Genomic DNA, 17813 nt, shown 5'->3' with positions numbered 1-17813 from the left:
AGCGGAAGAAAATACAACAAAGAACTATTTATTACATAAAATTCACAAATCACAAAACCCATTTTTTTTTCCCCGTTCGTATGCGCTTCAAGCATCACATCATATTCAATCAAAGCTTTCTCCTTGAGTACCTAAAATGTTGGTTGTAAGGGTCAATTTCCTTATCCATATTGAATCATACTCACCACAAGAAAAATGCCATAAAACAATAACAAAACTCTTCACCAATCAAAAGATTTTCAAAAAAATATAATTAATTTATTTATTATTCAAAACTTTTTTTGTCAAATGATTCGCGATGCAATGCAATGTGACCTCAAATAGTACATGCTATGCGAGACACATGATCCGGATAATACATCCCATACCAATGGGGAAAATCTGCCACACAGGCTAAAAAAAATAAGTTCTGCCACACAGGCTAAAAAGTAAGTTCTGCCACACAGGCTAAAAATAAGTTCTGCCACACAGGCCCTAAAACATGCCACACAGGCTCTAAATGAACTCTCTTATATACACATTCTATATGATGCATGTCTCGATAATAGATCATTTTTCTTCAAAACCAACCTGACGTGTTACCGACCGAAACAAGTAAGGACGAACAAATAAATTTATCAATACATATACCAAACAAATTACAAGTAAAGCTAATAATATATTTCACAACCATAACAGCATATATAAACAAATTCATGAAGGTATAACCGTATAATTACACACATATAAGTAACATTTTTCTTTTAATTAATCAAAAATACTTTTTATTAGTTTCTTTCGATAGACAAAGGTTCTACTACCATCTCACAACACAGTTCCTATGTAGCATGAATGTATGGGGAAAAAGCCCTTACCTTAGGCGCTTTCCTTCCAAGCATACACTAGCCTAAATTCGCAGCTACCGCATCTCTCGTTCTAGAGTCCGTTTTGAAAATCCAACCAAGAACCATATGCCACGATTGATTTAGGGGAGAATAAGGCCAAGAACATAGCTTGATTATCACTTGAATACTAGAGGAGACACACCATTAATAGGAAGGGTGTAAGACTTTTGTGTGTGAAGGCTAGGTTGGTTTTGTGTTTGTTGCTTCTACTGATTTTGAAGCCTTAATAGAATAATAGATTAGTGTGATGATGAGGTCTAAGCAATGTAAATTTAAGATAGAGGTGATAGAAAAATCAAGCTCTTAAAGCTATTGGCCGAAAATGCATGAACTAAGTAAGAATGATCATGGCTTTTAATAGGCAATTGTACCATGAAAGGAAAAACGAGATTAGCATATAATTTATATGAAACAAGACATGAAGGCAAATAAATTAGTATTAAGTGCTTTTCTTTGGCAACTATGAAATTAAACGTGTGGGAAATGAATTGTAATGATGGGCATTAAGTGGCACAATTATGGTAAATTTGGTCACATGATTATGCTTATGCATGCATTCATCTCTATCATTTTCACGTGGATAATATATTGGCAGGGCTTCCAATTTTGGCTTGGTCAAATGGATTTACCATCATCCTAAAACTAGTGCTAATTAATTTCCAAAACTTATAAATTAGTGAAGCAATAATTAAAATAAATATTATCACATCAAACACTAAAATAAAATAAGAAAATGGAATATAAAATAATTACTTATATAGATTTTATTAATTAAATAACAAATCAATAAAATGTATGTATAAAATATTGGGGCGTTACATATGGCTCAAGAACTCACGGTTAGGCCGGATTCAAAATGTGGTCACTATTTGTAAGAGTCCCTAAGCTTTGCCTTAGTAATCAACAATGATGCATAAGAATCAATTAAAAACATCACGCATTCATATCATGCAAATGGTCAACAAATTTGAATTTAAGGTGGTAGCCAAACAAATTGCAAATAGTGTCAGGTTTTCAAAAATACTAAAGCATTCAATTCGGACAAAACAACAAAACAAGCATGGTAACATAAGACTTATTTCAGACCAATCGATTATTCCAACAAGAAAGTAAAAACGAGAGAGAAGAAAGAACCGTAAATCTCATGGGTTGCCTCCCATGAAGCGCTTTTTTAACGTCCCGAGCTCGACGCCTCAACCACTGTTAGGGTGGCTTAAATGATAGCAATAACACATCATCTTTCTTCTTCCTCTTGTTTGTTAAGAATTCCATGAACTTAGCATAGAGAAACAAATATTCCCATCTTCCAATAACTAAGCTTTTGGAATGGACACTCTCCCACCTTTGAGAAGATTGATGCTTCTTTGAAAATTGATTTATCTCTTTAAACTCCATTAGTTGAAACTCAAATGTCACATAGAGATCACCATGGTTCACTCTTCTCATGTCATTCTTCTTGGTTTTCAATTTTTCTTCTTCTCCAATAGCATGATGTTTCATCTCCATCTCAATCAACTTCTCACACTCATTTGTCTTTTCAACAAGATTACGACAATCAACTTCAAATCCATCAAATGAACCTTGATTTAACCTAAAAAATTCATCCAATATCTTTTCGAGTTGAGAGGTGAAATCAATCTTAATCCCTTGATGTTCTTCGTCCTTTAAACAAGACTCCTCACAATTGTCATTGTGATGATGCGACCCACAAGAATCACTTCTCACCTTCAATCTTCTTGAAATCTTTGCATCCAACCTCTCTTGTTCATAAGATAGTAAACATAGTTGATAATAAATGATATTTATTTCTTTGTTATCAACCAATCTGTTATCAATCCATTTCATTGCTACAAAACTAAGAGAAAATTTTCAGTAGTAAAGAAAATTAAAGAAGACATGAAGAGAAAATCTTAAATATACAAGAATAACATGAAAATGATAAAAAGAAACAAAAATTAAAACAGTAAAAATTACTAAGTATGGTTCAATTGCCTTGTTGAATCAATCAACAATCCCCGGCAGCGGCGCCAAAAACTTGATGAATACTCCCTCCGGTCCTATATATAAGGAACACATTGAGAAAAACACACATACCAAGGAGGCTTATTTTTTTTATTAAAATTTTAAAATGTTATGTGTTATTCCAAAATTAACCTTGGGAATGTGTCTGTGTAATTAATTAATAACATTGAAATAGATTGCATTTTATACAATTTAATAAGGGTATATAAGGCATTATCGATTTAATAAAGAATAAATTTAAAGAGTGTTTCTTATAAAAAGGACAAAAAAAATTTTCCAAAGTGTTCCTTATATATAGGACCGGAGGGAGTAATTTGCAAGTATACAATTAGCCGTCAAGTAGTATAAAAATCGTTCTTTCCACAGGGATTGTTGTAATTCAAAAACAAGTTGAATACATATTTAAACACATAAATTTAAATGTAAAAAGGGGGGAAATTTGTTTGGTTCAAGTTTGATCATAAACTGACAAAATAACTTAGGTTTCAAATCAAATGAAGAAAAGCGATTGATCATTTTGGTTCATCTAATTACTACTTCTCTTGGTAATTTCATGTATGATTACAAATTTACTCAATTTAGTTTCACGATTAGATTAAATCAAAAATGATTATGCCCAATGTCTTGGTAACATAATCCTCTCCCTTGATCATCGATTCCTAATGTCTTAGGTAATCTATGATCAATTGAGGATTACAAACTTTAATCTATAAAATCTCAATTAACAATCCGAAATGTCTTAAGTGAAAGTTAATCGATCAATTATTCCTAGATCGATGATTCATTCCTATCGTCATAGTAAAATAAATCATTGAATTCATCATATAAGTAGATAATTCATATAAAGCATTAAGCATAAGGAATAATCAAAGAAACTAACTTCGTAATTCATATATCAATTCAAATGAGAATCACATGTTCAAGAGAAATAGAAATCAGAATCCCCTAAGGACCAATCATGGGAATTTAGTTACACATAGTATAAGAAAACATTACAATCAAAGAAATGAGAGAAAGCATGTTTACAAGATGATCTTGATGTGTTTCCACACTTCAATCCTTGCCTCCAAGCTCCTAGATCTTCAAAAGTTGTTCAATTTGATGTTTCCAATGTCAATTTTCGATCCATCATCTCAGATCTGCCTTTTCCTTTTATAACCGGAGTCAATAAATGAGAATTTCGCCTCAGGCACGAGCATTTTCGCCCCAGGCACAGAATTTTCGCTTGAGGCGCCAACATTTTCGCCCCAGGCAAACAGGCAAACAGAGAGGTACTTTTTCTGGTAAAATTTTCGCCTGAGGCACAGGATTTTTCAGCTCAGGCGAACAAGCAAATAGAGAGGTGCTTTTCAACTGGGAATTTTCGCCTGAGGCACAGGAATTTTCGCCTCAGGCACAAAATTTTCGCCTGAGGCACCAACATTTTCGCCCGGGGCGAAAAAAGCAGAATATTAGCTATTTTCTTCATTCTTCAGCTACTTTCATCCTTTGCAAATATCTTGAAACTAGTGCATTATTCTTCCATGAAATGAGTTACAATTCTTCTAAAAAGACTTGAAATTGGTCTTATTTTCATGTAATGACGCATGTCATCATAACCCCAAACTTATTTCATTCATTGTCCTCGAGGAATATCTCAATCTCTAAGAAAACAAAACACTACCTCAATCCATTTGGCTACACAAACTCAAACCCAATCAAGTTAGACGCAATTTGCATAATATTTCAACGATCAATTTCGTCATGATTCAAATACACACAGTTTCAAATTTAGGAAAAACAAAGAGCATCAAACAAAGATTGACCATACTTAATCTCTTCACACCCTCACCGACTCTCCTGTTTGAGGGTAATATTCACTCAATCAACACATCATAACTAGATTACTATAAATTTGCAGACATTCTCAAAAATCAATCACCATGTCATGAGCACACACATTAGAGGACTTTTATCGGTTGTAACGTGGCCTGGATAAAGGGTGGATGGTGGCATTTTGGTAAGTGAGTAGAAAAACTTGAAGTTAGATACCACTAGATTGAATAAACGTATAACACCCCACCATATTTTTCAAGAATTGATACTAGAGAACAATTTTTCACATTTTCTTTTGGATTTGACTATCCAATTTCAAACACAATTTTCTTTTTGTTTTCAAGAAGATCACCATGATGTTTGTATATATATTTTTTTTTACTTCTTTTCTCGGTGAACTTTTGAATTTTTTTCTTTCAATTTTTTATTATTATTATTCTCTAGTATACCCACCCCAAACTTTATTTGTTGCTAATTCCAAAAGCAACTCCAAACTTAGTGACGTGCATTGTGCAACAATCACTGAAAAAGTATCTAATTCTTCAAGAAAATCATCCTTTTTTTTTATATATATTGTGATATTCAAAACTTGGGTAAGAACACAAAACACAATATTTTTCTTTAAGCTCAAAGGGGTTAAGCAAAGGATAAACAATGATAAGGGTGGCTAGAACAGGCTCAAGGTCTTTTTCAAAAAAAAGAACAGGCTCAAGGTATCAAACAATTTGCCTCGTGTGTGCATCACAACAATAAATCAATTAAAGAGAACATGCGCAAATTCTAGAGACATAGCTAAGTGTGGAATTCTCATAATCAACAAAAGATCAGTGTATGGCTCAAGAACTCACGGTTAGGCCGGATTCAAAATGTGGTCACTATTTGTAAGAGTCCCTAAGCTTTGCCTTAGTAATCAACAATGATGCATAAGAATCAATTAAAAACATCACGCATTCATATCATGCAAATGGTCAACAAATTTGAATCTAAGGTGGTAGCCAAACAAATTGCAAATAGTTTCAGGTTTTCAAAAATATTAAAGCATTCAATTCGGACAAAACAACAAAACAAGCATGGTAACATAAGACTTATTTCAGACCAATCGATTATTCCAACAAGAAAGTAAAAACGAGAGAGAAGAAAGAACCGTAAATCTCATGGGTTGCCTCCCATGAAGCGCTTTTTTAACGTCCCGAGCTCGACGCCTCAACCACTGTTAGGGTGGCCTAAATGATAGCAATAACACATCATCTTTCTTCTTCCTCTTGTTTGTTAAGAATTCCATGAACTTAGCATAGAGAAACAAATATTCCCATCTTCCAATAACTAAGCTTTTGGAATGGACACTCTCCCACCTTTGAGAAGATTGATGCTTCTTTGAAAATTGATTTATCTCTTTAAACTCCATTAGTTGAAACTCAAATGTCACATAGAGATCACCATGGTTCACTCTTCTCATGTCATTCTTCTTGGTTTTCAATTTTTCTTCTTCTCCAATAGCATGATGTTTCATCTCCATCTCAAACAACTTCTCACACTCATTTGTCTTTTCAACAAGATTACGACAATCAACTTCAAATCCATCAAATGAACCTTGATTTAACCTAAAAAATTCATCCAATATCTTTTCGAGTTGAGAGGTGAAATCAATCTTAATCCCTTGATGTTCTTCGTCCTTTAAACAAGACTCCTCACAATTGTCATTGTGATGATGCGACCCACAAGAATCACTTCTCACCTTCAATCTTCTTGAAATCTTTGCATCCAACCTCTCTTGTTCATAAGATAGTAAACATAGTTGATAATAAATGATATTTATTTCTTTGTTATCAACCAATCTGTTATCAATCCATTTCATTGCTACAAAACTAAGAGAAAATTTTCAGTAGTAAAGAAAATTAAAGAAGACATGAAGAGAAAATCTTAAATATACAAGAATAACATGAAAATGATAAAAAGAAACAAAAATTAAAACAGTAAAAATTACTAAGTATGGTTCAATTGCCTTGTTGAATCAATCAACAATCCCCGGCAGCGGCGCCAAAAACTTGATGAATACTCCCTCCGGTCCTATATATAAGGAACACATTGAGAAAAACACACATACCAAGGAGGCTTATTTTTTTTATTAAAATTTTAAAATGTTATGTGTTATTCCAAAATTAACCTTGGGAATGTGTCTGTGTAATTAATTAATAACATTGAAATAGATTGCATTTTATACAATTTAATAAGGGTATATAAGGCATTATCGATTTAATAAAGAATAAATTTAAAGAGTGTTTCTTATAAAAAGGACAAAAAAAAATTTCCAAAGTGTTCCTTATATATAGGACCGGAGGGAGTAATTTGCAAGTATACAATTAGCCGTCAAGTAGTATAAAAATCGTTCTTTCCACAGGGATTGTTGTAATTCAAAAACAAGTTGAATACATATTTAAACACATAAATTTAAATGTAAAAAGGGGGGAAATTTGTTTGGTTCAAGTTTGATCATAAACTGACAAAATTTCGCCTGAGGCACAGGAATTTTCGCCCGGGGCACAGGAATTTTCGCCTGAGGCACCAACATTTTCGCCCGGGGCGAAAAAAGCAGAATATTAGCTATTTTCTTCATTCTTCAGCTACTTTCATCCTTTGCAAATATCTTCAAACTAGTGTGAGTTACAATTCTTCTAAAAAGACTTGAAATTGGTCTTATTTTCATGTAATGACGTATGTCATAAAAGAACTTCGACCGATTCAGCAAAAAGTTATATTTCTTATTGAGTTACGCCAGTCTCACTTTCATCATTGCGTTTGTTAAATCCATTCGGAAATTTAGTTGCTGGATGATTTATTACTTAGAGAAAGAGATGAAGTACAATTTTTTCAGAGTTTAACGTTATTCCATAAATTTGTCAAAAAATAAAAAAACGATATTCCATAATATTAATAACCTACTCCCTCCGTCCCAAATTATAATGGAAAAAAATCCATTTTTTTTGTCCAAAATATGAATTATTAGGATTAAGATTAGGTTTTGTTGAAGACATTACAACTTTTATATATATAAATATAAAGATAAAGATTTATCTATGTGTGATGTGAAATAGAAAGGGGATTGAAAGGGATTGTATGCATGGGGCATGTAATAGGTGTCATGCAAACAGAAAGGAAGGAATAAATTAAAGGACACCAAAGCAACTATTTATGGTTTATATTGAAGTTATTTGTTTTGTGTTTTTCTTCATGTAAAACAAGCTACTTTTTTATTATTAGAGCTTCTCTAAAAAATTGTTTAGCCCAACTTATTCTTAAAATGAGAAAATATAAAGAAAGTTGGCCAAACACACTCAAAGATGCCGTCTCTATTTCAAAAAGTACTTCAAATTTCAAACTAATTCACCACCAATGAATTCATGGAAAGATTCGAAATAATTTATAAAAATAAAGATAAAATAAAAAATAATTTATAAACAATAAGGCTTTTTTCAACAATTAATTAAATAACTTTTACACCCATCATTTTCAAAGTCATGAAAATTAAATCCTATATATACAATACAAAAGGACCAATATTTAACCTAAAAAATTAACATAAAGCAAAGTAAATAACAACCAAATTAATTTCCTTAATTTCCATTATTATAACTAATATCCCCTTCCTTCAAAACTCTATGCAATCATGTAGCTTCATGCTACATATATTAATATGCATCAAAATGATGGTAGGTGAAAATGAAACTAATATTATATTGGTTTTTCTTTCATTGCAATAATTCACATCAAACCATAGCATGCTAGCTCTTTCAACCCTAGCAATATGTGGATTCTCCATAAATATAGTCAAGCGTGGCTATGACTCCAAAGACAAAAGCTTGATCCATTCCTGGTTTCACCACCACATTATACAAATCCTTGTTTTCCATCAATTTCTCCACTTCTTTATTCACCCCAACCTGTATATAAACATCAATAAAAAATTTCATTATTACTATTATTATTATTAACCAGGATTTATAGCTTATACTTCTAAAAAAATTAGTGACAAAAAATAGTGAGAAAAATGAAACATCTCTCTAATTTTCTCTCTTAGGAGTTAATATGTTTCACTTAATAGTCATGAAAATATAGAAGTTTTTACTTTTATTGAATCTTTGCGAAACAACATAATATACTCCGCTCCGGTTTGGACTTAGGAGACAGCGAAAATCAAATAAAATAAGTCTTGTGCCCTAAACAATCTAAGCAGATTAGTCTCATAGTCAGCACAAAAAGTTGATGTTTGTAGGGAAACTTATGATTTCATTTGAGAGTCAATACTCTAATTAATCACCTTATAAGTTTTTTTTTTTATTTTTTTTATCAAATATAAAAAATATTTATATAGATTACATTTCAATATATATATTTAAACCTTCTAGAGTAAATTAAGAATAATAATTATTATTACATAAATATTGTGTACCTGTGCTACTATGTTGCCTCTAGTGTCAACAATGCTACAATGCTTATCAGGGAAATAACCCCTTATCTCAAAGTCCCAGCCTTTGTTACCAACAGCCCCTGCCTCAATTGAAATTCTGATTCCTTTGTTCTTAACCAAACATGAATTTCCAGGTTCTTTTAAGCTGAAAACCAGTTTTTGTGACCCTTCATAGTTTACACTATAACCTTTCCATTTCTTATAAATGCTTAGAGCCTCAACCATACCTGCCTACACATTATCAAGAAAAGATGAAATCAAGTTACAATGTTTTCCGACATAGGGTTGAAGGAGTTGGAGTCAGAAAATAAAAGATCGAAGTTCAAACTCTGGCAGAAAAAAAAAATTTAAATGCTAATAAAACAACTAATTAATATACTAAAGAAAGTTACAAATTTTGCACCACTATCTTAATTATACTAGCTAGTTCCTACTACATAATATGTTCCATTAAAAAACAATACATATTGTACCAAAAAAAAAAAAAAAAAATACATATAGACTAAAATTATTTTATATCCACAATTTAACAATAGCTTAAAAATACTTAATTTTTATTAGACATCAATGTAAAATTTTAAAGAATTAAACGATAATATAAAAGTATAAATTCAAATCGACTAGGTAAAATTAAAATATTGATATATACACCTTTCGGCGCATGAGAAGAAGAGCTTCTTCATCACCATCTCTAAGAATCAACTCTTCTTTTTTGCCATGAATCCCACAACCATAAACCTTGAAAACAACCTTTTCAGTACTACAATCAGTGACTACAAAACCGCCTCCATTCACCACATGTGGCCTTTTCCTCACACCAAACACCATCTGTGAAGACGAACAATAGAGTTTACTAACGATTGGCTTCGTGTAGCTCATCTTGAAATTCTTGCAAAAACTTTTTTACTAACAAGGTTTTTAAGCTTCTTGGATTTCTTCCAATTATGCTAATGAGTTTTTATACACAAATAATAGGGACCATTTATGGTTGGAAGAAATAATGTATTAAACAATATGAAATGGCTTTTGTGACTATACTTTCTTCTTTGATCTATAAGCTAGTTAGAGGGTTTGGCAAGGTTTGACGTAGGAGATGAAAGAATCTTAATTATTTGAGTTGTGCATTTGTTGGTTGAGGTTGCTTAAGGATGACTTTATAAAGTTTGGGTGTGCTTAATTAATTTGTGTATGAAAAGATGAAATTGCTTATAACACCCTCCCCCCTCTCTACTCCTTATCCTTATTCATCAAGAAAAATAGTAATTAATCTTTTTAATGTACTACACTATTATGTAACAACTTTTTTTTCTTTCTTGACACAATGTAACAACTTTTTGTCTATTAAAAAGTCAATGTAATAATTATCTTTATAATTAATATATAACTTTTAACCCTAAAAATATTTGATTGAAATTATTCAGATCTCTTTCAGCTTAATCAGACGAGTTTAACTTCAGTTATGATAATGTGACAACATTAAAATTCTTGAGAAAATTCTTTTCGTCCATTGTGATTCTACATAGGTGATTTGATATCTACCAATTTAAAAAGAAAATTGACAACTTGTAGAAAAATGTGTTAATTTGACTTGAAATGAGCCAATCATAACATATGTGATTAAGAAGGAGTTGGAAAGTTGTCAACAAAAAAAAAAACAAAAAAGAAAAAAAGAGTTGGAAATATATTCATGCAGATTGGTACATAGTTTGTGTAGGCGTGTTGGACTCAATTTTAATTATGTTCTTTGACGTATAAAGCTTAAGGTATCAAAGAAGTGGTCCAAATAGATGAACAAAAAAATGGTTTATTTTGACCCATAAAAGAAAGTTAGATAGAAGTTTCCAAAAGCTTTCAAAATTTGGTAAAGCAAGTTTTTTATTTTCATTTTGATGATGGTAAAGTAAGCTAATCGAACCTATATTTCAAAGAAGAAGAATAATAGAAATATACGAGTCTTTTCTTTGACGATAGATTAAAGATGGCTAAGTTGGATGTGCCTATAGTGTGCCTAGCTAGATATAACAAGATTAGATATATCCTCACGTGACAATTAATTAAAACGCTAATTAGCCAATTGAAAAATTAGTCGAACTTACAACGCTTGCTTGTGATTTAAGTTGGGGTCATTAAGATGTTAGAAAAGTATAACGTGTGAAAAATAAAAATTAAAAAAAACAAAAAATTAGAAAGGAAAACAAATTGTGTAAGCCTTAGATATTGAATTATAAGCGTTATACATATTCTATTCTATTACAGTATTAATATATTAAGATCAATTACCACTAAAGTTACTAATTTATCATTATTACTATTAAAAAAATTCCACTAAAGTTGCAAGTTTTATATCTTTCATTGTAATTTCACTAAAAAAATTATAAAAAAAATCTATAGAAAGAATATAAAATAAATATAAAAAAAAAATGATATGCTTAAAAACATAAACAAAACATATTATAGATTGGGGTTATTGAAGATGCTGTGGATTTAATCCAAATGGCAATGGCACTTAAGTAAAAATGCAGAAGCACCATACTTACTATATATATGAATGGGTTTGGAATCCTGGGGACTGTTTGCTTAGGTAATGTTTCTTTGAAGTGCTGGTTTTTTGCTGACAATGTGATGGTGTTCTTCTTGCTCCTGGCGTGTTTGTGTTGGTGGGGTTTCTTGCTATTGTTTTTCTGCTGTTGCTTAGCTTCTGCTTAGCTTGTCCCCTGTTTTCTTTGCTTTTCTTTGTGTTAAGTATTGTAAGGGATTTTAATATATGCTTGACAGTGTCTATTGTATGCTTTATTTTTTTAGCCTCATAGTACTCCTTGTACCGTGCTTGTGCTTAATAAAATTTATTTGCCGATCAAAAAAAAAAAAGATTGGAACAAAACAGAAAAATTTATACTCATAAAAATAGCAACAAAAGATTAATATGATCAACTTAATAATCTATTAAAAGAAAAAAGAGAATAAAATAGTCAATAAAAAAGTTATAGTAAAAATAAGATTAATATGCATAAAATTAGAAATATAGAAATAAAAACATAAACAATATTTTTCTTAAAAAAAAAACTTTTAACTATTAATAATCTATACCTATATCCAGTGGCGGAGCTTGCCCGAAAAATTGAGATGGGCCGCTACAAATATAAATCGAATATACAAAAAAATTACTAAAAAAAAGACATTAGATTGAGGGTGTGTCTAATATGGATATCTAAAAAATAGTCAAAAGGTGGACCATGCATTACCATTTTTAATAAATAAATTTTAAAAATATATTATGAAATATATTTTATGTCAATTCATGTATAAACTTAATACTTTTTAATTAGTTCTTGTATTTATGTTTATAATATTATATGAATCTCTCCAACAAAAATTAATTTTTTTTAACAAAAGATTGATCAAACATAAATTTTTATACACAAACTCTATTTAAAATAAAAATTTGAGTATTTTTTTCTCCAAAAAAATATACTTGAATATACTTCGAAAAAATAAATTACACATTTTAAAACATATATAAATTATTAAAGGGTAAATGATCATTTACCCCCCTGCAAAATAAGGAAATTTTCGTTTACCCCCCTGCACAAATTTTTTTTCTGTTTACCCCCCCTGCAAAAAATAGATTCTCTCATTTCGACCCCTGGGTGTACAACAGGACAAGTGAATGTGCAAATTTGCTGACGTGGCTTGTACACATGGAAAAAAATCATTTATATTTATTTTTAAATTCCACGTCAGATATTATTTTTTTCAAAAAATAAAAATAAAATATTTTTTTTCCTACAAAATTTAAAAAACGAATTTTGTTTTTTTTTTAAAAAAATTTTAAAAAACATTTCCTAGAAATAACTTTTTTTTTTTCGTACAAAATTATTGAGTATTTTTTTCCTAAAATAAAATAAAAAACGAATTTTCTTATTTTACTCCAAAAATAAAGATTTATTTTCAAATCTTTTTGAATTAAAAAAAACAAAATCTTCCCCGTAATCGTTTGCTTCCACCGTCATGATTGTATTCGTCGTCGTCTTCTTCAATCGCCGAAATCATCTTCTACTTCATTATTGTCTTCTGCTTCTTTATATTTTTCTAGTTTTAGGGCAAATGGTTTTGATAGAAGAGGAAAACACAAATAAAACTTGTTTTTCTATTTTATATTTTTTTTGAAATTTTTCTATTTTTTTTAATTCAAAGAGAATAACAAAAAATAAAGTTTTATTTTTAAAAAATAAAGATTATGTTTTTTTTAATTCAAAAAGTTTAAAAATATATCTTTAAAATTTTTATTTCGGAAATAAACTTTATTTCGGAGTAAATCTTTATTTTGGGAGCAAAATAAGAAAATTCTTTTTTTTTTTTATTTTGGGAGGAATTTTTTTTTTGTTGGAAATTTTTTTAAAATCATTTATATGAAAAAAAAATTAATTTTTTTTTGTAGGAATTTTTTAAAAAAATTTTGGGGAAAAAAACAGAATTTTTTTTTTATTTTGTAGGAAAAAAATTATTTTTTATTTTTTTTAAAAAATATTATCTGACGTGGAATTTAAAAAATAAATATAAATGATTTTTTCCACATGTACAAGCCACGTCAACAGGTTTACATAGTCACTTGTCCTGTTGTACACCCAGGGGGCGAAATGAGGGAATCTATTTTTTGCAAGGGGGTAAACAGAAAAAAAATCTGTGCAGGGGGGTAAACGAAAATTTACTTATTTTGCAGGGGGGTAAATGATCATTTACCCATTATTAAACAATAAAACATTAGAAGGGATGCTTTAAAAAAATTAAGAAGGATATTTGAATTATTAGTATATAATAGAGAATTCCGGGTCGTCCAAATAGCGGGGATTTATAACCGTCGCTACATAGTATACCTATGAAAAAATATTAAAAATTCTGGGGCGGGCCATGACCCTGCCCAGCCCATGAAGGGCTACGCCCCTGCCTATATATATATATATATATATATATATATATATATATATATATATATATATATATATATATATATATATATATAGAATACATGAGTTTTGGTGTGAACTTTTCATAATATCAACAATTTGATTTTTTTTAGTAGCAACAAAAATCTTTTATTAATAAACTCACCATAACGTAACGCACATTCAAAAATATTTTATTAACAAATTAACCATACAATAAGACATATATTTTTTTTTAACATAAGTTAGACACAGGCAGACAAACGAGGAACGCGCCTGCCTGACCCGCTAGTCTGTACTATATATAAAGAGAATACATGAGTTTTGGTGTGGACTTTTCATAATACCAACAATACTCTTGATTTTTTTTAGTAGCAACTAAATTTTTTTATTAACAAACTGACAATAACATAAAGCATATATATATTTTTTATTTACATAAGTTAGACACAGGAAGACGCGGAATGCGCCAGCCTGACCCGATAGTATAAATTAAAAAGGATACAAAAATTTTGGTGTCGACTTTTTCTAATACCAACAATACCCTTGATTTTGTTTTAGTTGCAACAAAAATCTTTTATTAACAAAGTCACCATAACATAAGACACATATTTTTTTTAGCAGCAAAAATCTCTTATTAACAAACTCACCGTAACATAAGACATTTGTTTTTTGGACATAAGTTAGAAACAGGCAGGCACGAAACTCGCCTGTCTAACCTGCTAGTAATACAATAAATTTAATTACTATGAAATTTACCAACTTATCCTAAATATTCCTAATCAAATTTCTAATTTTTTATTAAAAAATATACACAGAACTATTATTTGTGACGGATACATACAAAATTGGATAATTTATCATTGATATTTATAATCAACTTTTTCATTTAATAAGTTTTACAAAATATAGCACAATAGTTTCACTTATATTTTAACAATATTATATATAATAAATTTTTAAATATTTTATTCTAAATAAATTTTATATGACAAACTTAAATGTCGAATAAAAGTCAATGACTGATGCGAATACTTTAAACTAGTTTGGTTAAAAAATGCTTTAAACGACCCAAATTGTTATATGTCTATTTTTTTGTTCAATTGTAATTTTTTTTTCAAGTAGTTTATTGGTTAAGAAATCCACCTTAAAAGTGAATAAGTGGAGTGTTCTTTGTTCGAACCTGAGCACATGCACATATAATGCGATGTCTCTACCAACTGAGTTAAACTCACGGGAACTTATTTTGCAATATTTTTAATTTATAAAGAGATGTGGGATAACACCCAGGATTCGTTTGATACAACAGAAAGAAAGTTGAAGGGAAGAAAATTATGCAAATCAATGCATGAATTTAGACTAAAGTTAGTCCAAGTTCATATATTGATTTGTGTAATTTTTTTTCTCCCATTTTTTTTCCGTTGTACCGACCAGACCACTATAGTAGAAAAAGATGGTGAAAACTAGGAAGATGGTTTGGACATTAGAGAAAAGATTTGTAGATTTTGTAGTAAGAAAGTAAAATTAAATTGAGGTTAATCAAATCACTAGACGCAAAGACTTAGTAAAACTATAAGAAAAATTATTTAAAAAATCTAAATATTAAGGAGTTGAATTTTTATATCGTATAAGATAGAAGATTACAGTGTCGTTCGATCAATTTAGCTTATTCCAATTAGTGGAATAAAATTTGATTGTTACAGTATTATTTTTAACACACTTATGGTCAATATCCATTTAGCTTTTAGGTGTAATTTTGCCTAATAGTATTTTTTTTTTAAACTGAATATTCGGTTAACCCAGAGCACTTGGATGAGATGACGCGAGTCTCTTCTAGCTTAAGGTTTTGAGTTCGAACCCTGACTTGGACATGCAGCAGTGTTAAAACTCTTAGGGAGAGTTTTCCACCCATTTGAGTCTCACAACACTCAAGGGATTAATCTATGCAGTTGCGCGCAGATGATATCGGTTTTTAAAAAATTAAAGGTTACGATATAAAAATGTATTAATATTGCATTTGTGTGGAATTTATTAATATTGCAAATATTAACTGGCATGGTCATGGATATTTTGCATCTACAAGACTATAACACTGATAACACTGAAAAATATAGTATTTATTTTATAATATTAGTTTAATATTTTATTATTTTCTTTGCATTTTAGTAGTATTATTATCATTTTTTATTATGTATTACAGGTATTTCCGGAACTTCTCGAAATAAAAAAAAGTCACAAAATTAATGTCAAAGTGGATCAAAAAGACATTGGATCAGATGGAAGAGAGGCCCAAAAGAAATTGGACGAACAAGCCAAGCCCACATGCACAAGGCATGTGCCATGCACATGAGGTGCAAACAAACACATGGCGTTGGGCATGCTTGTGGCACTCGCCACACAACAAGCCATGGCGCCGGCCATATGCCTTGTGGCACCCGCCACAGGCTTTGTACACATGGCGCCCGCCATGTGCTTTATGGCACCCGCCACGTAGTGTTTGTTTCCTATTTTCACGGGCACGTTTCACACCGCTTTATCCTCAACTGCTCCTCAGATTTCGGTGCTCCTCAGATTTCGGTGGAAGTAACTACGATTGGGATGCACGTTTCTTATAACGGAACAACGAATCCGAAGGAGATATTTTTATCTCATAAAGACTATAAATAGAGAACACTAGTCAGTGTTTTTCACACCTTATTATACGCAGACTTAGATTTTTAAGAGAAAAAATTCAGTTTAAAATTTAGTTGTTAAGTGTTTTAGTTTACGGAGCAAAAAGGTGTGGTGTTGCTGCTTACACTTCCAGTTCCAGTTTCAATCAGTTTGTCTTTGATTTCCTTCGTTCCTGTGTACCTGTATTAGTTTCACTAGTATTTGTAAGTTTTAATACAGTACTTTTATTCAGTTTCAATATTCAGATTTATGCTTTAATATAATTACCGATTCAAGTTTAATTTTATTGTATTCCAGTTTGATACTCGTACCGTTCATTCATATGCTCTGTTTAATTTACGTTTACTCTGTTTAAATGTTTCGTCTAACTAATAATTAGTTAATCAGTATGTTGTCAAATAAAATTATGCGCAGCTAAATCTATTTAACTGGAATGTGAACTAGGAAGCTAATCTAGATTTGGTAATTAATCCGTGACTTACGTTTTTTTTTTAATCTAGTTTTCTGTTCAGTTTTTAATAATTAAATTAAAGATTTTGCACGAGAGTGAAAATTAACTAAGGTATAAATTAATAGCGCGACAGTGTGAGATTTATATCGGATAGTAAAAACTGAACATTATTTTTAAACACCGCGACAGCTCTTTAAAGATAATTAAACTATATTAGTTTTCAAAAAAAGTATTTTATAAATAGATGTGAGAGCGAGAGTGAAGCATTCATTTATATAATATAGTATCAGTTCAATAGCGCGACGGCGTGAGACTATATTTTTAAACTAATGTTGTTTTGAGAAAACTAGATCTTTTTAATTAAATTGAATTGATTTTCAAAAAGTATTTTTATAAGTAAGTGCGAGAGCGAAAGTGAAACATTTATTTTATATCTATACGATATTACTCAATAGCGCGAGAGTGTGAGACGCGTATCTTTTAATCAATTTCAGTTTATTAAAAAGTAACATTATTTCAAAACGCAGTTTACTTACCGAATCCATTTAGGCGACTAAAAT

At 30.3% G+C, this 17813-nt stretch overlaps 1 protein-coding gene across 1 annotated transcript; it reads right to left on the bottom strand.

The window, feature by feature from the left end:
- Positions 1 to 8156: 8156 nt before the first annotated feature.
- Positions 8157 to 10395, bottom strand: LOC123884284 (protein LURP-one-related 6). The gene is made up of 3 exons (XM_045933352.1): positions 9838 to 10395; positions 9169 to 9417; positions 8157 to 8659 (listed from the first exon to the last, which is right to left on the bottom strand). The coding sequence occupies exons 1-3, from the start codon at positions 10063 to 10065 to the stop codon at positions 8516 to 8518; spliced, it is 621 nt and encodes a 206-aa protein (XP_045789308.1). The 5' UTR covers positions 10066 to 10395; the 3' UTR covers positions 8157 to 8515.
- Between the last annotated feature and the right edge of the window lie 7418 nt (positions 10396 to 17813).

Source organism: Trifolium pratense, linkage group LG5 (assembly GCF_020283565.1).
Source record: "Trifolium pratense cultivar HEN17-A07 linkage group LG5, ARS_RC_1.1, whole genome shotgun sequence".
In the NCBI taxonomy this organism is placed as follows: Eukaryota; Viridiplantae; Streptophyta; class Magnoliopsida; order Fabales; family Fabaceae; genus Trifolium; species Trifolium pratense.
This window is presented reverse-complemented; position numbering and strand designations above follow the sequence as displayed.